Source organism: Corythoichthys intestinalis, chromosome 4, assembly GCF_030265065.1.
Source record: "Corythoichthys intestinalis isolate RoL2023-P3 chromosome 4, ASM3026506v1, whole genome shotgun sequence".
NCBI classification, from domain to species: Eukaryota; Metazoa; Chordata; class Actinopteri; order Syngnathiformes; family Syngnathidae; genus Corythoichthys; species Corythoichthys intestinalis.
This window is the reverse complement of record NC_080398.1, coordinates 14,605,412-14,628,877: the sequence shown is the minus strand read 5'-3', so window position 1 is coordinate 14,628,877 and position 23,466 is coordinate 14,605,412. Positions and strand designations below refer to the sequence as shown.

Here is a 23,466-nt window from a genome sequence, read left to right as displayed (position 1 = left end):
GTGATCAGTCGTTGAACAAAGGGAGAAGACTTCTACATTCACTTTGAAGACAACATGCATATTGGCCTAAAACCTACTTTCACAGGATCTGATACATTGAAAAAGTTAATGATGTGCTTCATTGTACAAGCATCATTCATCATTAAATAACACCTCAAAACAAGAGCTTGTGGATAACGTGACACTGTTGACTAATGTGAGTAGCTGACCAATATCTATTTCAACTGTGAAGTAAACACATCTGTCTTTTCCTTGTCGTCCGATTGACAATGTAAAAAGGGCACTCAATTCAAAGAGAAAAGATAAGAATCCCAAATGGCTTGTTACGGCAGAATTGAAGGTGAATAGAGAAAAAAGAACAAATCGTAATCACAGTTTATCTTGTTTAGGGCTGCAGCTATCGAATATTTTAGTAATCGAGTAATCGACTGAAAATTCTATCGATTAATCGAGCAATCGGATAAAACATTTTTTTTAGGTAAAGCGTAATTATAAATATAAATGAGAAAAAAAGACATTTAATCCAGTATTGAACCATTTTCAGTCAATCAATGTCTTTATTTCCGATGTACATTGTTGAAAACAGCCAACAATTGCATCTCAGATGTGACTAGAAAAAAAAATCACTGCTTTCACATAAAAAACTTCTAGATCTTATAAAAAAATATATATATTTCTTACCTAAAAATGTAATTATGCTTGATAACACACATCACTTGAAAGCTTTGTGTTTTTCCCACATGTTTCAATTGAATTTCCATTTGTGTCAAGCTATTTTTAAATTCTAGTTAAGTTTTAAATTCGTCTAAACTAGGGGTGTCCAAACTTTTTGCAAAGGGGGCCAGATTTGACGTGGTAAAAATGTGGGGGGCCGACCTTGGCTGACATCCTTTACAATATACTGTATTTAAGCAAAGTTTACCAAGCCATTGAGTGTCACATTTGCTTTATTATTTTTTTAATGAATAATTTCAACAATCTCGCAACTAGCCTTTGCTGCGTTCTCTTTCAACACTCGGGCTCTTGCGAAATACTACTGCTGTAAAATTAAACTAGCTTCAAGATGCTTCAATTTCTCGCGGCGTATCTTCCCTGTAATCTTGTCGTACATAATATTGCTTCACCCTTAAATACCTGAAACATGAAGCAATTATCAGAGAATCCCAAAATTTGAAAAATAAGGTCCTAATGAAACCTTTTTTTCAAATTTGTGAAAAGAAAATTCAAAATGAATATGTATAATAAGCGCTCTTATGTCTATAACCCATGCTAAATCATGTTTTTTTTCTCATGGAACCTGCAGATGCATGTGTTGGCTTGCATCCATATATTTTTTTTTTTCCAAAAAGAAATGTCAAAATTCTAAATTAGTCTGAAAATCATGAAATTTTAGGTGTATCAAATGTGATACATTTGGCAATAAAGGGTTAAAGTGCTCCTGCCTTTTAGTGTGTAATGAGGAGAAGCATTTCGTGTGTAAGCTACTTCATATGCTGGTTGCAGTACTGCTGACCGATTTATTAAGTCTGTGTGCGTGCCAGATGTTATTGATTTTATGACAGAGGCTGGGGGCCGGATGAAATTTGACCACGGGCCGCATTTGGCCCCCGGGCCAGACTTTGTACATGTCTGGTCTAAACTGTAAGTACTGATAGGATTTTGAGTTTTTGCAGTGTTCAAAATGAATGTATAATACCTGCTGTATTGGAGCACATTAGGGACCAGTGCTACGTGGTGTTTTATTCAGCAATGACTACTGAGTTAAAACTGACAGTTAGCTTAATTATGTTTTAATTTTACACCCTCATCACTCTACAGCGCTGTGTTTTTACAGATTAAATAAAACCTGTATGTAAGACACGTTATCCACGCATCGACAGTGGTCATAATCAATAGAAACCTAGCCCTCCGAAGGGCTAACGTTACGTGAGCGAGTGACAGTAACGTTATATTTATTAGCGCTGAGAAGTCTACTGCTTAAAGATGGCTGCTGTTCACCAACGCTGCCCAGACACGGCTGAGTCTGTCATTTCGCATCTAGTTCTAAATGCATGCGATATCTATGAGACGCATCGGACACTACCTGCTACCACACTAGCATTATGCGGGTGTAGTTTTTAGCAACGTCGGCGTAGTTTGTAGCGGCTGTCGGCTGCAGTAAGTTTTTTTTTTTTTTTATTGCTTCTTCCTCTACGCACGTGACGTCAGCGCGTTATCCTACGTTAAAAGTAATCCGGGCAAAACATGATGCTTACAGAGGTAGAAAAGCGCTATACAAGTATAACACCATTTACAGCTGGCAAAATTAAACGATTCCTCGAGGTGAATAAAATTACTCGGATCAGTTTTTAAACTCGAGTTACTCGACTTGCTCGAGTATTCGTTTCAGCTATAATCTTGTTAAAATATTTTCATCACATTGCCATACAGAAAGTCAACTTTTAAAAGTAATCTGTGCCTTACTTCGAGTTCCACAAGTGTGTGCATCCATGAAGGAGAGTGCCATCCTCTCATCCTCTTGTAGGGTGCTTTGGTCCGTAAAACTGCGCTCCATGGAGCCCATGTGGCTCTTCTCCTGGCGATAAGTAATCGGTGTCTTATTCATGTTCGCAGGTTTCCTATTAAGTAATACAGAAGAGGAGAGATGAAGCATCATAGCAAAAGAGAAAGATCAGCTTCTCAATGACTTTTTCATGCCTTCCTGCTGTGTGATTGACAGCCAGAGCACAAGCATGTGTCAGATGGATCACAAAACAATGGGGGAAAAAAAGAGCCATAATCACTTACGGATAAAAAGAGTAGTAGTTCCTTCTGGCAAGAGTGCAGGAGGAAGTGGAAGAGGAAAACAAAATCAAGAAGAGATGTATCAAAAACACAATGTCAGCTGAAAGCAGAATGCATTGATTACAGTGAAAAGCAGAAGCAGGAAGTCGGCTGTGCAGGTGACCATGTGATGGGCTTAAATGCATCAAGCAAGTTCTGACACACTGCACTATAGCTGAGCACAATGTGTGTGTGTGTTCCCTTCAAATAGAATATGTCTCCCATGGTACACATCAAGCACCAAACCACATGGCTTTCCTGTCACAGCAAATTCAGCAATCAATTATCTAAAGGGGGAAACTTCATGGTCGCTTAGCACAGGAACCTGGGCTAATTTATAGAATAGTGCAGAATTTCAAATGGACATTATTCAATATCAGCCATGAAACTGTGTCAGCCATTTAATACGATTTTCCCCAGCTGCGTCTAGCTTCCCGTTCTGTCTCCTACACTTTTGAAACATTTAACTAGTGGAACCCCTAAAGTCAACTGTCCCTCAAGTGAAATAATTTCACAATCATAATTTTGGTGGAAAATGTGGCATTAGTGTTCCGTTCAATGAGAAATTAAGCATTCATTCATTCTGTCAGCTCTCCTTGCATTGGCCACAAGGCTCTGTTCTAATAATAATAATTGGATTTACTGAATATTACCCTTATCAGAAGACTTAAAATTACTTTACATTGCATTATTCTTTCACTCCATATAGGTGGCGCTAAAATATTACAGTAGTCACAGCTGTTCTGGGGCAATCTGGCAGAAGCAAGGTAGCTAATTTGCGCCATCGGCCCTTCCAACTACCATCAACCACTGGTTCTCTCATTAGTTTCACACAGGCAAGTGGAATGAAGTGTCTTGTACAAGGACGCAACAACAATGTGCACAAGTGGGAGATTGATTCGAGTCGCTGATCCTTCGATCATTGGACAACCCGCTTAACCACCTGCGCCACCGTCGCAAGTCCTTTTCTTGTTCCTAGACGAATTGATATATATCTCATGATTTTAAGATTCATCCTAGGATGCACTGGGACACATCATCAGTTATGTGCCTGAGATCATCGGGGGTTTCAGTTCTTCCAACATCATACCCCCTCCCTCAGGTGACCAAGCCAGGGTTAGCTGATATATCTCTCAGATTATTGTTCAATAATTCTTGATGATACAAAAACGCCTGGTTTGCTCTGAAATCTTTTTGCAAGGAAATAAAGGTTTTTGGGGGCGGGGGAGGGTTTAGTAGCACAGCGAGATATGTCATGCTGGATCTGGGTTCCTTGGGTACTATGACCAAACCGTTCATCACAAATGTAGGTGCTGAGAATGTAGTCTTTGCCAGCACCCAGCTGTCTTACTGTAATATGTCAGTTAAACTACACTAATGTTGAGCATATTTTTCTCACTACACTGGCTGCCATTGCACTTCAAGATTGATTATAAAATATTGTATTTGGTTTTTTGAATCACAAAATGCTCTTGTCCTGCTCTACCTCTAAGAGCTTCTTTGCCCTTGCTCACTCTCTCACTCTCCCAGATCAGCTGTTCTGCTGTTCAAGACTGTGCCTGAAACCAGAAAGAAATTCAAAGGAGAGCAGCCTTTGCTGTTGCAGCTCCAAAGTTACGGAACAAAGTGATTAACACATCAGACAGCCTTCTCTTCACCTCTAATAAAATCACTTCTTGGAATGCACCTCAATGAGATGTTGACGTATTTATTGTATCGTTCTTGTATTCTTATTTATTTTTTATTATATTAACTCCCATTTGTTTTATTGGTCCATTAATGACATTAGTTTTAGTCTTAGTGCATTTCAGTTTTATTTTTCTGCCTTTGTGTTTTATTTGTATACATTACACAAAATAAAATAATCTGTAAATGCTTTATTTTCCAGTGAAATATAAATACGTTTGAAATTATGTGAAATTGTTTGACGGTTCATGGGTGCTGAAACCCATAAAATCAGTCGCACCAAAGTGCCAGCAGAGGGCGACAAAAACCAAAAAACACAAGTAACAAGTGGACATTACACTGTGCTGTCATTTTAATCTGTTTGAGCGGGGCATGTGCGTAAAAGGTGTCAAATATTTTAACGTGATTAATTTAAAAAAATAATTACCACCCGTTAACGCGATAATTTCGAAAGCCTTAATATATATATATATATCGCGATAATTTCGAAAGCCCTTTTATATATATATATATATATATATATATATATATATATATATATATTAGGGCTGTCAAAATTATCGCGTTAACGCGCGGTAATTAATTTTTTTAATTAATCATGTTAAACTATTTGACGCAATTAACGCACATGTCCCGCTCAGACAGTATTCTGCCTTTTGGTAAGTTTTACAGCAAGGCTTTTTGTGCTGTCTAACAGCGAACTCTTGTGGTCGCTTTGTGACATGGTTTATTGCTTTCTTGCCAATTCAATATGGCTGCACGACGTCTCGGGCTGATGCCTACGTTGTAATGTTGTGCTTATATGATCCTTGGACAAGATTTGTCCGTAAGTATGGTTGTTTTAAAGAATGTACACATTATGTTAGTAAGCGAAATGTTATATTTTTTGTATGAGACGCTTTTTGTTTATGTTCAGTGAACCTGTATAGCGTGCTAAGCTAACGTTGTTGCTAATACAATGCTTACGTACTTGTTTTTTGTAGTTTTACGACGGTCTAAAGAGGACAATGGTTTGAGGCCATTTTATTAATAAATCATGAAAAAGTAAGAAGTCTAATTATTAAGGCGTTGTTCACTAGCCGTCTAGCTTTGGAAAAAGTAGACACTTCAGAGTGAGGACAGCATAGACAGATTTAAATGACAGTAGAGTGAAATGCTCACTACAGTCCTTATATACCGTATGTTGAATGTATATATCCATCTTGTGTCTTATCTTTCCATTCCAAAAATTTATTTTACAGAATATATATATAATTTACAGAAAAATATGGCATATTTTATAGATGGTTTGAATTGCGATTGCGATTAATTACGATTAATTAATTTTTAAGCTGTAATTAACTTGATTAAAAATTTTAATTGTTTGACAGCCCTAATATATACATACATACATACATACATACATATATACATATACACATACATACATACATACATACATACATATATACACATATATATACATACATACATATATACATATACACACATACATACATATATACACATATACACATACATATATACACATATACACATATACACATATATACATACATATATATATATATATATATATATAAATATATACATAGTGTGTTAACACCATATCAACAAAGAATAGACGTGTTTTACTGTGTCAATCCCACATTCCAGGAACATAGTTATTCTCCTTCTGCTTGTTAAAAAGTAATTTATTATTAGGTGCAAGAAAATTATTTTACCGCATAGTGGTTGAATTGTTTCATTCTTTATTCATTTACGTATGTACGTATTTATTTATTTTTGGCAATAGACCTAAGATTAATGTTAAAGTAAACTGTTGCGAGGGAAGATTTCCAACGGCAACAGTTTGATTCTGGAACCATCGATGTAGTTACTTTTTAATTATATACCGTAGTTGGATTTTTTTTATTTTTTACTTTGGTGATTGCACTGTATAGAATCTTTCAAGAAGTTAAGTTCTTAAAGGCTTGAAGAGTAAACGGCTGGATAAATCTACTGGAGACCTGAGGGTTGACTAGCTAATAGTCTTTAAAAGCACACCTTTTCCCTCCCAATTACCATCTCATTTACGCTTTGGTCCTGTGCTTGGTGTGTGTAATTAAGTAGCTAATTGAATTGCATCAGCCATTAATTAAATACTTCACATACTGAAATAGGCTATGCAGATGAGAATTATTGGTCCCTTTGATACGTCAGAAGGGGTGAAAGCAATGAAAGCTATGTGCGCCAAAACATGAGTAACGTTGCAGAAAATTTGACCCCGCTCCGAAAAAAAAAAAGAAAAGAAGAATAACAATGAAGAAGGTGCATAAAATGAGGCATGCTTTTAACAAATCAACAGTCTTTACCCTTTCTTAATGATAATAATAACAGCACCCAGCAGGAGAATGAGCACCACCAGGCCACCAACACAGACACCCAGAATCAGCCCCATTTCTTCTGAGTTCTGGGACACCTCCAAAGCCTTGCGGTGGTCTTTGCAGGCGGCTGTAAAAAGGAAAATAAATGGACTTTGAAATGCAGTGCTGCTTAAATGTGGCAGAAGGTGTTCAAGAAATGATTCACAGAGACGTCATTTTAGAGCGGAGGTGGCGGCAGGGAAAATTCACATCTTTGAAAAGCTCCCCCCCCCTCCCTCAGCAGGTAGATACTTCTCACACCACAATGCATTCATTCAACTTATCCTGACGATTGACGACATTTGCTGAATTCTAATGGCTTTCTTAATGCCATCACTGCATTTCAATGGCAGTGATATTTCAAAAGGCCCTTTCAAATTGCTGGCAATAATGAAAGAGTCATGCAAATAAGGAAGTGACAGATTTCCTCAGTGTTAGCCAACCCAAGAAACGTGGCTGTCAGGTGCACGTCTCGGGTTTTTAGACACAAAGTGATTCGTAAGGAGCTGCACATTATGAAAAAAACAATAAAGGAAGGAATTCAAGATATATTCCATTATGTTCCTGATTAGGAATAGTTGGCCTTTGTGGGCCTGTCAGTGTACCATACGTACCGTTGGTACAACACCTCAGAGATGCTTCCCCTGTAAATACTGAATTATTTATTATATTTCAGAGACAAACTGTAAATCTTCCAAACAGCAGCTCAAGACACAAACTTCAAGGTAGCTCGCTTTCTGTGAGCGACCGAAAAGGTCCTCGAGCTTGCAAGTCTCTCTACATGTTCCTTGTGGTAGATATTCCTTTGCCTAGTTCATAGAGCCCACTGATCTACTTTTCTTGCATGTGTCAGTCAACGCTCAAGGCCTCAGCAGCCCTCAAACCAGCCTCTCCCAGGCCGGTTGAACGTCTCGACATCAGCAGAAAGTCAGACCAGGCCTGAGGTTACAACTATATCTCGCAGCCTGCTGGGGACAAACGTGTTTTGTGGCAGGGAACTAAAAACACAGCCATATTGTAAACCAAACATCTTTAGCTGGTGCACTTTTATGACTGAATTTTGAATTGAGAGGAAAGTGTGATAATATCAGCACATTATAGACGGAGCTGTTTGTCTTTAACTGATTAAAAATATTAACTGAGTATAAACCATATCATCTGGAAGAAAGCCTTGGTTTTTAATTAACTGTAGATACCCTAAAACTTCGAAAATGTTGGTCTTTGAACATTTGGAAACTGTCCTTTTAATTTCTGTTTTGTTGTTTCCCTTTTCTTTCTGCTAGACTTTGTCTAAATAAAGGACTTCGAGTTCGATATTGTATTGTGCATTTGAGACTATCTGTTCTGTTTGACATGAATGAGCAGTGAGTACAGATGTATCCTGCTACATTAGCTCAGGGTTTTCAACCTTTTCTGATTCACGGCACGTTTTTACATAGGAAAAAATGTCGCGGCACACCACAAACCATAAATGTTCCAAATTTACTTCCTGTACAGTATATTTAATTAGCCAATAATTTCTCAATATTTATCCTAAATCAGTGTGCTTGAGCCTGTTTAGATGAATACAAAGCCGATATCCTGGCTGGAATTGAAGAAAGACGCACACAAACTTCTTCTTCAACAGCTTTTCGTCTCTGTTTTTATTTTTTTTTTATTTTTATCAGAGTTAGGCTTGAAAAGCTCAGAATTATCAGACAGGGGGACTTTAGCAATGTCATCAACTGCATCAGGACCGAGCATCTCGCTGACAATTACTTTTTAGGCAGGTAGTATTAATTTTCACTGATTACTGATTATTGTAACGGTTTCCGTTAGTGTATTTTGTGTTGTTTGATATTTGTGAATGTTTTTTTGTGCTCAGGCTTCTCTAGTAAAAGAGAGATTAATCTCAATGAGACTGCCTGATAAACTAAAGATTAAATTTTAAAAATTCTCTGCCACAAAGTGGGACTTTTTGAATTTAGCAACAAGCTCAGCAACACGGCTTTGTGGGCTTTCTCATTTACATTTGTAGTTTTTCTAAAAAAAAATTGTGTTTTTCTCTGTGTTTTCACAAAGGCGAACAAAATAGTCCATCAACTTCTTTTGAAGCGACGGGTGTTTTGTTTGGAGGTGATGTTTAAGCTTGTTTGGCACCATTGCGCTGTTGGATAGCTGCTCGTGTCGCATTCAAGAACTGCTCTGATTTCTATGCCATCTAGTCATCGGCCACCTTGCTGTCCTCGATAGTATGTTGGAATAAAACACAGGGGGAGGATTGACTGTCGTGTACCGTATTTTTCGGACTATAAGTGGCAGGGTTTTTTTTTTCATAGTTTGGCTGGTGCTGCGACTTATACTCTGGAGCGACTTATGTGTGAAATTATTAATACATTATTATATCATTTCACATGTTATTATTAATACATTATTATATCATTTCACATGTTATTTTGATGTTTTGGAGTGACACTGATGGTTTCGCAAATGTGTTAGCATGTTCTTTATGCTATAGTTATCTGAATAACTCTTAATAGCTATGTTAGGTTAACATACTGGCCACGTTCGCATTTTGTTGTTCATGCATCATGTAACTTTGGCATACTGTACACTTATTCAGCCTGTTGTTCTCTGTTCTGTTTTTATTTTAAAATGCCTTTCAAGATGACATATCTGTTCTATGTGCTGAATTTTATCAAAAAATGTCCCCCCAAAATACTCCAGTGCGACTTATGGTTTTTTTTTTTTCTATTCAATGCGCATTTTTGGGCTGGTGCAACTTATACCCAGGTGCGACTTATAGTCCGAAAAATACGGCATATTGACACTTGACGAGTCCAATCCAGTGACGTACAGTAGACTTGCTGGGGTCCACAAGGTGGCTAAAAATCCGAGCAGTTGTTGAACGCAACACTAGAAATACCTCCATTTAAACACAAACGAAACCTTCTTTCGTTCCTTCTGCAACTCCGCCCGGCGACGTAAAAAAACAAAACAAAAAAAAACAAAAAAACGATAATGGATAATTTCTCGCGGCACACCTGCAAATCTGTCACGCCATACTAGTGTGCCGCGGCACACCGGCTGAAAAAAGCTGCATTAGCTCCACACTTGAAAAGAATGGCAAGCTTTTCTTTACCGGTCGCTTGTTATGGAAAAGTTTATGTATTTCACAAGCAAAATAACATCGGAAAAACTATTTTTCCATTTTGAAAATTTTGATACAATTTGGAAATCAATCAGCAATAAGAATTATGTTCGACTTTGGACGCCCCACTTTATCGGGCCCTCATACTTACTTTGTTACTTCCTACTGCTGAAAGATCAGGAAATTTAGATGGTGATGTAAACATTTTCATCTCAGGTTTCCGCATCAAAGGCTTTCCCCACATCTAACCCGGAATATCCATCAGACTGAACATGAGCATGAAATGGATTTCTACGTGAATCTGCGCGTTTGCCAGTTGCCCATGTTGGAAATTGGCGCTTAGTGGGGGAAATGAAAGTCTATTGTCATGTTGAGCCTGCCAGGAGATCCTTAATTAAACTGTCACCTGGAAGTCGAAATGCAATCTCCAGTTTTCGTATCCGAGTCGGAATCATTTGCCTCCACTTGGCTTGTGATGAGCTGGTTGATAAAACCGCTGAAGTGATGTTGAAGCTGGAGTCCATGTTAATTGTAGTTGGATCACAGAGATCACATTCGAAATCTTTCCCCCATCAACTAGGAAATAACTGATGGATTGATTTTCTTTCAGTGACATGATTTATTTATTTATTTATATATTTATTACTTCCAACGTTTTCTAGAATCAGAGGTGTTGTTATCATTTTTATTTCTTTTGATGGTGGAAGTTCATGAAAAAATTTCAAAACTAATTTCAGAAAAACATGGAATGATAATTGGGTGGTGAAATCCTTTGGATGCTGATAACTTTAAATCAGTAGTTCTCAGCCTGGATTTTATGGAACCCCAGGATTTCGGCAAGTAAGTCTAAGAAGTTCGGTGAAGGTTAAGACATGCTCTCGATACGAAAGTGAAAACTACTGACTGATTTGCACCCAATCCACAGGCTTTTCACATTTCCTTTAACTGCTAGTCTCTACCTGACAGTTTGCTCAGTGAAAGGTTGACTCGCACTTGATGTGAGAGTACAGCAGGCCTAAATGGTCAGTCTGCTAGGACACAGTCTGATCTGGTCTATCAAATTACAAAAGATTCACAGTGTAATCTGTCCTGGCACAAAAACCATATTGTGTCCCATTTTATGCCTTTGAAAATAGAGCGCCCATTGTGGAAAGCAAGGGTCGATGATACAACAAGAATGGAAGACATAAGAACAAAAAAGAGAAAGTTCAAAAGCAAAGGGAAAGTCAAAATCAATTGCAGTAAAGCTTTAAGTTTCCCATTGTTGTATTGCTTTGTAAACTTTTGAATTCATTCTTCCATTAATGATTGCAAGTTGTCCAGGCCCTGAGGTAGCAAAACAGCCTCAAATCATGATGCTCCCTCCACCATGCTTCAAGGTGGGGATAAGTTGTTGATGTTGATGAGCTCTTCCATTTTTCTTTCTCACACGTTAAGTGTTACTCCCAAACAATTCCACTTTGGTTTCATCAGTCCACAAAATATTTTGCCAAAAATTTCTGTGGAGTGTCCAAGTGCCTTTTTGCGAACATTAAACGAGCAACAATGCTTTTTTTTAGACAGCAGTGGCCTCCTCCGTGGAGTCCTCTCATGAACACAATTCTTGGCCATAGTTTTACATAGAGTTGATGTGTGCACAGAGATATTGGACTGTGCCAGTGATTTCTGTAAGTCTTTAGCAGACACAACCTCTCGAAGTATTCTGCCCTGAACTCATGGCGTCATCTTTGGTGGGGAGGCAACAGTGCCAAACATTCTCCATTTGAAGACAACTTCTCTGACTGTTGATTGATGTATATCCAGACTTTGAGAGATGGTTTTGTATCCTTTCCCAGCTTTATACAAATCAATAATCCTTGATCGCAGGTCTTCACACAGCTCTTTTGACCGAGCCATGATGCACATCAGACAGTGCTTAATATCAAGACAATTCTTACCAGGTGTGTGTTTTATAGTGGGCAGGGCAGCTTTAAACCACCCATCAGTGATTGAGCACACACCTGACTTTAAATTTGTGGTAAAAATTGGTTTCAATTGTTCTTTAAGTCTCCTTAGGCAGAGGGTTCACTTACCTATTTTTCCCTCTTCTGTCATTGTTTGCATGCTATCCTCATTAAAATATGAAAACCTATAAATGATTAGGTAGTTTTAGTTAAAGCAGACACTGTATTTTCATCTATGTGATTTTGACAAAGATCAGATCACATTCGATGGTGATTTTATGCAGAAATGTGAGACATTCCAAAAGGTTCAGTTATTTTTTCATACCACTCTATATACCTGTTTAAAAAATTGCATCATTATCAAATCAGGGCTCAGTAAATGCTCATGTAAAATTTGGTGGTTCAGTATCTTTACGTGTTAAGAAACACTGCTTTAATTTATTCAAATGTAAACTTTGTTTTGTGTCCTTCATTGCCAGCCATTTCCTAACATACCTTTTTCCTCATAAGACCAGGAAGAGGACCGTTAAAAACAGCTGAAAAACAAAGACCCCTAAGCCCGCCCACACAAACGTTAGTTCAACTTTGGCAGGAGTCTGCGCTAGATTAGTTGGGATTTTTACTATTTTTTTCATACATTGACACTACTTGTAATTGTTGTAGTTCATTTTATTTTTGGCTAATATTGACCTCTATTTTAACATTGACTGAATTCTTTAAGTTTCCTATTTCTGCTGAGAAAGCAAAATCCACCAGTGGGTGAGACCATCTGCTTTTCAAGTTGAGAGAAAAAAATGCAGCACTTTCATTTTAGCCATACTTGAGATTAAACAAAATGGGGAAAATAAGCTTTTTGTCCCTTTCTTTATAAGACTCTCTTTACTGCTTTCGTGGAGCAATTGTTACTTGTGTTCACTTCAATCCAACAGTATAATACAGCAAAGGGGAGTCGTGAGGAAAGTTCTCCTGTCAACAGAATTTAGTGTCAATTTCCTTGCCCTTTTCATGTCCCTTACAATCGAAAACCTAAGATACAGTGGAGGAGTAGGGGGGGGCTTTTCTCATAGCAAGACCAAGCCGGCTCCGTGCGGAAGTTTTGATGTGGAGGACCTTTCGTGTCTGCTGAGGTCGGAGCCCCTCAGATGTAGCCCATCGAGTGGACCGATGATGAGAACAAAGAGTCTGCCTTTGATATACCCGTCCCAGCGGCCACTTGCAAACAAACACGATGAAAGCCTGACCTCTAATCCCTCCCTGCCTGTTGCCCTTTTCGCTGAAAACCACAGCCAAACAAGCAGGACTGTCGGAGAACATTTGTCCACAGTCCCTATTTTGTACTTGAGAAATAATACAGTAACATTGCAATATAGACTTTAGTAGACATGTTATGGATTGTCCATTCTAACAAGAAAAACAGAGCAAAGTGTCTAACGATTATGGATGTAACGTGCACCGAAGGTCACACTATTCAATTCAAATTACCTTTGCGAGCTATGCGGATGCAGTTTATTCTTGATTCCTGCGAAAAGAACAAAAACACACAAAAAGAGGACTTATTTAGCATCAAAGGAGCACAAATACATACATTAGCAAAATTATCTAAATCTGGTAATGTTTTATCTTTCTTTCCAAATTAAAGGACATTGCAAATGCCTTCTGACTAAAAGGAAAAATTATATGGGATATGGGAGTTCTATTAACAACAGGAAGCTGTGAAATCTCTGCACATCTGAGAGTCACGGTAGTGTATTAAAGACACAGATAAGAGATTTTTGCCAAAGGAGCAAAGATAAGACTTAAAAGGGGATAGAGTAGGATGGGAAAGATGATTAGGAGAGACTTCTAAACCAATGTGCCACTATGAAAAGAAATTAATTCTATTCAAATTAAAGCTGATGACATCTTGGAGTTATGAAAAAGGACCTTTGTCAAAGAAGACTAATGAAATTCAAGACCCTAATCCAATTCCACCCTGCCACCTCTTGGAAAGGGATTCATTATTAAATTAAAATTTACACATGCCAATCTGGGCATCGTAGAACACTTATGCAAACGAACACATTCATAAATGAGCAAAAATGGCATTGCTCAAAGTAATCCCATTGTTTATTTTAAATGAAAATGCATTCTGACCATTCCTTAGATTATGTGTGCTTTTCCATTTCCAATAACCAGCGTAATTTATTTCAAAATTACTCAGTTTACTCACAACGGTATTGTTGGCCATTACAACAAAACACACTTACCCCTAGAAATATAATTTGCCTTTTCATTAGGCCAAAAACAAGTGAAAAAAAGGCTAAATTTGCATTTTTGCGAAGAGCATTACCGATGGGAAATTCTTGTAAATGCTCATGTTACAGCCAATGTTCCTTCTAAACTGCGTGTGTGTGCAATCGCACATTGCCCGCACATACTCATTGCACAACAAAAGCTGTACAGCGCACAAAACAAAATTCAACAGAAACATATTGTAGCGTCAATAGCACTGCCTGTCAGCGCCGCAGTAATGTGTCAGCGCGACACTTCTATCGGTGGGTTCGATACGGCAACGCGACGGTCTTATTGGTGCGTTCGATACGGCAAGGCGACTACGACAATTGTCGGCGCTGCTTTGATGTGTCAGCGCGACACTCCTATTGGTGCGTTCAATACGGCAACACGAATAAGACAACTGTCGGCACCGCTGTGATGTGTCAGCGCGACGCTCCTATTGGTGCGTTTGATACGGCAACGCGACACTTCTATTTGTGCGTTCGATACGGCAACGCGACGCTCACATTGGTGGAGAAAAGGGAACTTGACTCCTGTGCTGATTTACTGGAGCAACATTCTGCTGCCAATCTTTGCAAGCGCTACAGTATTAACTGATTTAAAACTGATATAATCAAGTTAATTAGACCAACAAAATTGTTTTCTGTACCATTTTGCAACGTAACTCAATGAGCGACAGGTGTCTAGCCAATAATGCCAATAATAACAATATATAATAATATAATAATAATAATTTTCTCCATCTTGTTTAGGGTTTCAAAGACTAGTTAAAAGATTAATGCGTCAGATTATTCCACTTACTTTATGTAAATATTACTATTTGTTCCTATTTAGCCCGTACATCTAAAAGTTGGTCATTTTTCACCTAAATCAAGAAAATGCTTCAAAGTAATGTTTTGAACAATATCTATTCTCAAATTAATAACATTTCTGAGTTTTCAAAGCTTTTTAAAGATTAAATCAATTAATTTATTGCTTAAAGTAAGTCTTTTAAGCTTATTTTCAGCTAGCTATTTTTCTCTCAAGATATACTAAGTGAGTAAAATTTACTTGAAGCCTTGTCAGCCTTTGGTGCAATCTGTGGTGCTCTGTGACCCTAGCACCCTTCCGCTAAACAATGCGTACTTACCCTTGTGTTTTGTTTAACCGGGTGAGTGGCCCACTTATAGGGAAGTAAAGAATGAGTTAATAATTATTATTTTATTATGTTATTATATATTATTATATTATTATATATATTACATTATATATTATTATTATTATATATATTATTTTATTTATTATTATTACTAATTTACAGTTTCCCTGCGGAGGCAAAATTTACAGTCTGCGAAGGCAAAGGCCAATTAAGGTACTTTTACTTGTAGATTAAAATGCAACGTAATCAGATTGTATGTACAATAGATGGGAACTACGGCGTCAGTTGAGGGACAAAACACACTCATTGGCTTGATTTCTAAGTAATTTAAAACTCACCATTGACACCTTGTGGTGTATTTCAATCACTACCTTACGTAGTTAAAGACACTGTGGAAGAACGGCAGGGAGACAAATGTGATGTCACCGCTCGGCGACATCAACAATGGCGAGATACTAGTTTAATTTTTTAATGAAAATTATTATTATTATTAAATTATTATTAATTATTATTATTATTATTATTGTTATTAAAACGAAAACATTAAGAGGGGTTTTAATATCAAATTACTAGGGCTGTCAAATGATTAAAATTTTTAATTGGGTTAATCATATCTTAAAAATTAATTAATCATAATTACCGTAAATTCCGGATTTCAAGCCGCTACTTTTTCCCTCATTTTGAATCCTGCGGCGTATGCAATGATGCGGCCAATTTATCAATTTTTCTAACGACCACCAGGAGTGCTCGAGCATAAAATGCAAGCATAAGACACGTGGAATATGTGTGTCGAGGAAGACGCTAGTTGGCCCTCTTACCCGTATTTTAAGTTTGTGCTTTGTGCACAAATAAAAGTAGCAGACCCTCATCTTTGTGCATTAGTAGAATTAGCATAGCCTGGTACTCCAGACTCACCGCTGTTCCAGCTATTGAGTCTGGCCACCATTAAGCGGATAAAATTTTCAGAGCGGAGCAAGCCACAGCAAACAGACAGCGGAGTGGACCAATCAGCGACGGGTGGGATGAGGGACTTGCGCGCGGAAGTAAACATATGAGGAGAGCGGAGTTTATTCAACATGGCTAGCGCGAGACAGACTGTTATCACTGACTTGTGTCGATGTGTTTTTGGTAATTTAAAACTGATTTTACCGTGGAATGGAACATATTTTCGGCTCTCCTGTTCGCCATCTGTGTTTTGGAGACGACTTCCGACGCGGAAGAGTGACACCGCTCGTTAAGCACGTCACGCAAATAAACGAATCTATCGATTGATTTTGTACTTGCTCGAGAGGGCTTTAATGGGCTGGGTCTCAGACTTCTCTCAGTGTTTGAAAAACACACGGAGAACAGTCTGGCCGTGCCAGGCAAGAATTAGCATACCCGCATCATGCTAGAAGAAATGGATATGATGTGCCGAGTTGAATTGAAGGCTTGGATGGCCAGCGGCGTCAGATCGTTTACAAAAGTGGTCGTATGCGAAGAGCAACTTTTGCAAAAGTCTGACAGCGTGGAGCAGCGTGAAAAAAATCCACCATCACCAACGGGTTTCGAAAAGCCGGTCTGCTGCGTGATGAAGAGGACGACACGCTAAGGAGTGAGCTTGAGGAGTCAGCTAAGTGCCGTGTTGTTGGCGCTGTTTGGAAAGAAAAGTTAAGGTATTGTAATGATGACTAACAGTAACCCGTTAAGTTAGGTTGCAATTCTTTATTTTGGAAACTCGAACAACACACGACTGCTGCCTCTAGCAGCCGACGCACACACACAGACACACCCGCAACAACAACGACAGCACGTCTCTTGCTCTTCCGCACCTCCCTTACCTGTAAGTCACGCGCTGTATCATAACCCGATTTGTTAAAATATGGTATTTAAACTTGGAAAACTGTGTATTTCTTTATAAATATTTCAGTTTAATATGTGGGCACACGCGGCTTATAGGCAGGAGAGGCTTATGTATGTACAAAATGCTTTTTCCTTTAAAAATGTACTGGGTGAGGCTTGTAATCCGGGGCGCTCAATGGTCCGGAATTTACGGTAATCGCAATTCAAACCATCTCTAAAATATGCCATATTTTTCTGTAAATTATTGTTGGAATGGAAAGATAAGACAAGACGGATATACACATTCAACATACTGTACATAAGTACTGTATTTGTTTATTATAACAATAAATCCACAAGATGGCATTAACATTATTAACATTCTTTGTGTTAAAGGGATCCACGGATAGAAAGACTTGTAGTTCTTAAAAGATGAATGTGAGTACAACTTATAGTAATTGTTAGTGCTGTCAAATTACCACGTTAACGGGTGGTAATTAATTTTTTTAATCAATCACCTTAAAATGTTTGACACATTTAACGCATGCGAAGAATGACCTGCTCATGCATTGCCTCAAACAGATTACAATGACGCCGTTTTTTTGCCTATTGAGAGCTAAGAGGCAGAGAAATGTGAGTGGACATACTGTAGATGTTCATTGGAATATGCAATTAATTACGATTAACTAATTTTTAAGCTGTGATTAACTCGATTAAAAATTTTAATCATTTGACAGCCCTAGTAATAACTCATTAAAAAAAAACAGTCCTTAAAAGACAACAATGCAATGAATGAACGAATGAATCAACGATTGACTGCATTATAGAGGATACTACAGTATATTCACTCTTGTGAAACGACAGCATTTGTACAGATTAACTCGATAGAAGTTTACAGTCTATTCGAGGAGTGTAGCTTTTTGCGTGCCAGTTTAGCTGAAGAGTTAATTGGTAAGCTTGGCAATGAAGCTCACACTTCGTGCATTCATTATTTTTGCGCAAAGTCAAGCAGGCCACAGGAGCAGGTGGGTCTTGGCACCTTCAAACACACATCCTGAATGCCAACACACAACAAGGGTCCACAGCACATATCAGTAAATGTGCGTGTGAAGTCTGGGATGTCGCATTTGCCAGCAAAGCTCCAGTCTTGCATCTACAGACTCTGAAGTGCCTCTTTCGACAGATCAATCAAAGCAATTACATAGACTTGACAGTCACTCTCTAGATAATTAGTCGAGCTAAACGCTAAATATTATGAGGCCCCATACTGTTCAAACTACTCACACTGCTGCCACTGTGGAAGAGTACTGGGTATAATTTTGCTTGTCTTCAGATTGTCAAAACTGACACAAACCCAAAAATGATTAATTACCTAGTCAATATGACTCAGCAAGGAAACCTTAGCATACTCCATAGATTTTCTCTTGTGGTCTGATGCTGACATTCTAATTGGTATTTTTTTTATAAAGTAGTCATTTCCAATTTGTAAAAGTTAAGAAAAAGCAGTATTTTATCATCGAGTGCACTACACGCAAGAAAGGTTTCTTATTCAAGTACGATACAAAATTTGATAACTTCTCATAAGAGCAGAAGCAGTTTTGTGCAAAATTAACTTTGTGATTGCTGCAAGTATGCATACACACATAAACTCCCACAAAATGAATGTTCATTGTAATTATTCTGCCTGATTATTAACCCACTAAATAGAAGTACTGTTGAGTAATTGAGTTACTGAATAACTCAATTAAAGGACGTTATTAGGGTTTTCATACGGGTATTGAGAACTATTATACACGTATTGATTTGCAATTTGAAATGGTTGAAAATTTTTAAGAAAAGAGAAGATGATGAACATGCTTTGATTGATGCAGTGTTTTCATGACAATAGAATAAAGTGCCTAAATTACCTTTTTATTATCAATGACTTTTTTTTTCACAAAAACTTGACCTGTGCAGAAACGGCTCGATTGTTCTCGGTGTAGTGCTGCGAAAGACTGAAAACAAATGGCACAGAAGCTTCATGCAGTACAATACTCATGGTTTTTAATCTTATGAAAATTATTTAGAGTGAGACTGTGGGGGGTGCGTGTGTGTGTGTGTGTGTGTATATAAACACGCACATGCATGCATAAAGTATTCATCATCCATCACTGGATAGATTAAATGAAAATAACGCTTGCACTTTTATTTTTGGATACTTAAATTTTATTCCTTATTCAAACAATTTTGATAATGACGCTGATGATGATAATTATTGTGGTTGTATTTTTTTTTTTTTTTAATAATCAAGCCACAAGTGCTTATTATTCAAGCCTGGCTCCTTATTTTCATTTGATGAATCATTGGGTGCTTGGATCAACAACTACATTTTGATACATCAAAAAACTGGTATTTCAGAAATGAAACACCAGGTTTACTGAACTAATGGATGTGATGTGCACTAGACATCAAAACCAAAGTACCGGTATACAGATGCAAAAATTTGGGTTCCTCAACAATTTTTCCATTTTCTTTTTTTAGTCCATATTCAGTAGCTCGTCTTTTTTTCCCCAATATAACAGCTGGTAGATGTTTGCTATTACTCTGTATAGAGGTACAGTATATCGGACCACTTATAAAACATCTCCAGTTCAGTTAGGTCTGATGGGTGCTTAGCCAGCAACCTCATGTTTTAAGTCTTTGGAGCTGGTGTCTGGGTTGAGTTTGACTGATCTCAGCTTTCTTCTGTTTATCGGAAATTTTTCTTTGCCTGCCACTCCGGCTTAACAAGAACTGTGCCATGGTCTTCCATCGAAGTGTAAATTGACAGCTGAGATTTTGTTTAGCTATTTTTTAGCTCTTTGTATTCCTCCTATAAATACGGTTATTGTTGCTCTTAGGTCACTTCAGAGTTGTTTTGATCTCCCATGATGCCAAGAGGAGAAACATTTTCAAATGACTACCATAAACACCCTTTCTCATTATTGGCTTTACCTGTGCGAGCTTACCAAATAAATTTAATCTTCCAATAACTTGTGCTAAAGGTATGAAATCAAGAAACAAACAAGGGGCCCCAAATTTTTGCACCTGCATTTTTTATTTAAACTAAATAAATAAAAAAGTACTGCACATTCTCCATAACACTTCGAAACATTTTATCACCTTTCAAATCTTAGTGTTTTTCTGCTATTTTATATATTTAATTAAAACATTGCTGATTCATAACACCAATTCGAGGTAGTACCCCGGTTACAAACGAGTTCCGTTCCTACGTAGGCGACGTAACCCGAATTTCCGAAGTCGGAATTAACCCTTTCAGTATCCTAAAGAACCTTTAAATTTCAAAATAACTATACAAAAACATGTATTATACGTGACATTAATTAAAGTGAAAAATAAGATACTGTGAGGCACGTTGTGTTAAATGCCGTTATATTCAATGACTATTCGGGCTTTACCCAGGAGTAAGTCATCTTGCTGAAAGAAAAGGGTGCCATAGAAAGAGTAGAGAGGTGAGAGAAGGGGGATATCATGGCCACTCAGGTCACCAGCGTCGCCACGTGACTTAAAAAAAAAGAGATACGACTGGAAACAAAACGGCGGACGAGACTTTGGCGTCGTAAAGTCGAAATCACCTACAGTAAGTCTGTTATGCCGTAGCCCTCGTTTGTGTTCTAATGTCTAATGTCAATAGTAACGTCAATACTACTGTAGAATCTCATGGATGAAAGCACTGATTTGCAAACAGGAGGACTGTGTCTTCTGTGAGATGGGGATCTGTGCTGTGCTCACTGTGGGTCATGAAGGCTAGGCCACTGCCAGACTAAACAAAACCTAATCCCATCCGCCAGTAAACGCCATTTAAGCCCTGGTTTAGCAGACTAGTTATATGAAATGCACACACTGCATTCCCTCACTGTGTTTCTCCGTTGAATTGTGGTAATGCATGAGCCACTCACCTCTGTTCATGGGGCTTTATAATGCATGGGTATCCATAGGAACAGAGAGAACAAAAGCTAGACCCTATAGTGATGAGATCACGATAGTCACAAGATGGACATATTTGTCATGCCTACTGTCATACAGTACCATATTTTTCAGACTATAAGTCACAGGTTTTTTTTTCATAGTTTAGCAGAGGGTGCGTCTTATAATCTGGAGCGATTTATGCGTGATTATTCACGGTCGGGTCGGGCCGGACTCTTCTCTCGCTTACTTTTTTTTAAAAAATAAATATATATTCATATACAGTGGGGCAAATAAGTATTTAGTCAACCACTAATTGTGCAAGTTCTCCCACTTGAAAATATTAGAGAGGCCTGTAATTGCCAACATGGGTAAACCTCAACCATGAGAGACAGAATGTGAAAAAAAAAAACAGAAAATCACATTGTTTGATTTTTAAAGAATTTATTTGCAAATAATGGTGGAAAATAAGTATTTGGTCAATATCAAAAGCTCATCTCAATACCTTGTTATGTACCCTTTGTTGGTAATACCAGAGGCCAAACGTTTTCTGTAACTCTTCACAAGCTTTTCACACACTGTTGCTGGTGTTTTGACCTATTCCTCCTTGCAGATCTCCTCTAGCGCAGTGATATTTTTGGACTATCGTTGGGCAACATGGACTTTCGACTCCCTCTAAAGATTTTCTATGGGGTTGAGATCTGGAGACTGGCTAGGCCACTCCAGGACCTTGAAATGCTTCTTACAAAGCCACTCCTTTGTTGCCCTGGCTGTGTGTTTGGGATCATTGTCATGCTGAAAGACCCAGCCACGTCTCATCTTCAATGCCCTTGCTGATGGAAGGCGATTTTCACTCAAAATCTCTCGATACATGGCCCCATTCATTCTTTCCTTTACACAGATCAGTCGTCCTGGTCCCTATGCAGAAAAACAGCCCCAAAGCATGATGTTTCCACCTCCATGCTTCACAGAAGGTATGGTGCAATTCATTATTCTTTTTCCTCCAAACACGAGAACCTGTGTTTCTACCAAAAAGTTCTTTTTTGGTTTCATCTGACCATAACACATTCTTCCAGTCCTCTTCTGGATTATCCAAATGCTCTCTAGCGAACCGCAGACGGGCCTGGGTGTGTATTTTCTTCAGCTGGGGGAGACGTCTGGCAGGGCAGGATTTGAGTCCCTGGCGATGCATTGTGCTACTGATAGTAGCCTTTGTTACTGTGGTCCCAGCTCTCTGTAGGTCATTGACTAGGTCCCCCCGTGTAGTTCTGGGATTTTTGCTCACCGTTCTTGTTATCATTTTGACGCCACGGGGTGAGGAGGGAGTTGAAAGTCCGTGTTGCCCAACGGCAGGCCCAAAGCATCATTGCTCTAGAGGAGATCTGCATGGAGGAATGGGCCAAAATACCAGCAACAGTGTGTGAAAAGCTTGTGAAGAGTTACAGAAAACGTTTTGCCTCTGTTATTGCCAACAAAGGGTACATAACAAAGTATTGAGATGAACTTTTGTTATTCACCGACTCATTTTCCACCATTATTTCCAAACAATTCTTTAAAAATCAAACAATGTGATTTTCTGGTTTTTATTTTTTTACCACATTCTGTCTCTCATGGTTGAGGTTTACCCATGTTGACAATTACAGGCCTCTCTAATATTTTCAAGTGGGAGAACTTGCACAATTAGTGGTTGACTAAACACTTATTTGCCCCACTGTATTTATACTAAAACGATGTATGGATGTTAAATAAAATAAATAATTTGGATAAGACAGAGAAGGCGCTGAACGCCGTGGCCCAGCTCTCTTTTCAAACTTTCCCTTCCGCCCTGGTGCCCTCGCAAGGTATTTCCTTTTCGATATGCAGCAGCTAGGAATGAAAAAAAGACTAAAGACAGGGGAATTGAAAAGCAAACAACTGCGGTACGGTAGGAATGGGGTATGGAAAGGATTCAAATTGTTGAAGATGCTGTACAGAAACTAGAGATGTCCCGATCCGATAGTTGGATCGGATCGGACGCCGATATGGTCAAAAAATGCGCATCGGTATCGGATCGGAACACGGGAAAAATTCCGATCCAGACTTCCGATGCAGTTTTTTTTTTTAAGTCCGGTCCGGGTTTTCCAGCGCACCGGTTTACATAATCCATTCCAGTTTTTGCTTCGGTTTCCCTAAAATCCGGTACGCATTTTACGGCACACCTTCAACACACTACATTTACATTACCGTCTCCCAATTTACCGAGAGACTTTATCGGTAAAAATGTCAGCTGTGTGGGATCATTTCACCTTAAAGGACGACAAA

General features: G+C 38.3%; 1 protein-coding gene across 4 annotated transcripts in view; it reads right to left on the bottom strand.

Annotated features, from left to right (window-relative positions):
• ptprub (protein tyrosine phosphatase receptor type Ub) overlaps positions 1 to 23,466 on the bottom strand; it is a 382,270-nt gene that overhangs the window by 85,368 nt on the left and 273,436 nt on the right. For 2 of the 4 annotated variants that reach the window (XM_057833549.1, XM_057833550.1), the window contains exons 13-16: positions 13,470 to 13,506; positions 6,864 to 7,002; positions 2,788 to 2,811; positions 2,464 to 2,618 (exon numbers count right to left, since the gene is read on the bottom strand). In XM_057833549.1, the coding sequence (XP_057689532.1) occupies positions 2,464 to 2,618; positions 2,788 to 2,811; positions 6,864 to 7,002; positions 13,470 to 13,506 (355 nt within the window). The remainder of the gene's footprint in view (positions 1 to 2,463; positions 2,619 to 2,787; positions 2,812 to 6,863; positions 7,003 to 13,469; positions 13,507 to 23,466) is intronic. The other 2 variants (XM_057833551.1, XM_057833552.1) reach the window with 1 other exon arrangement.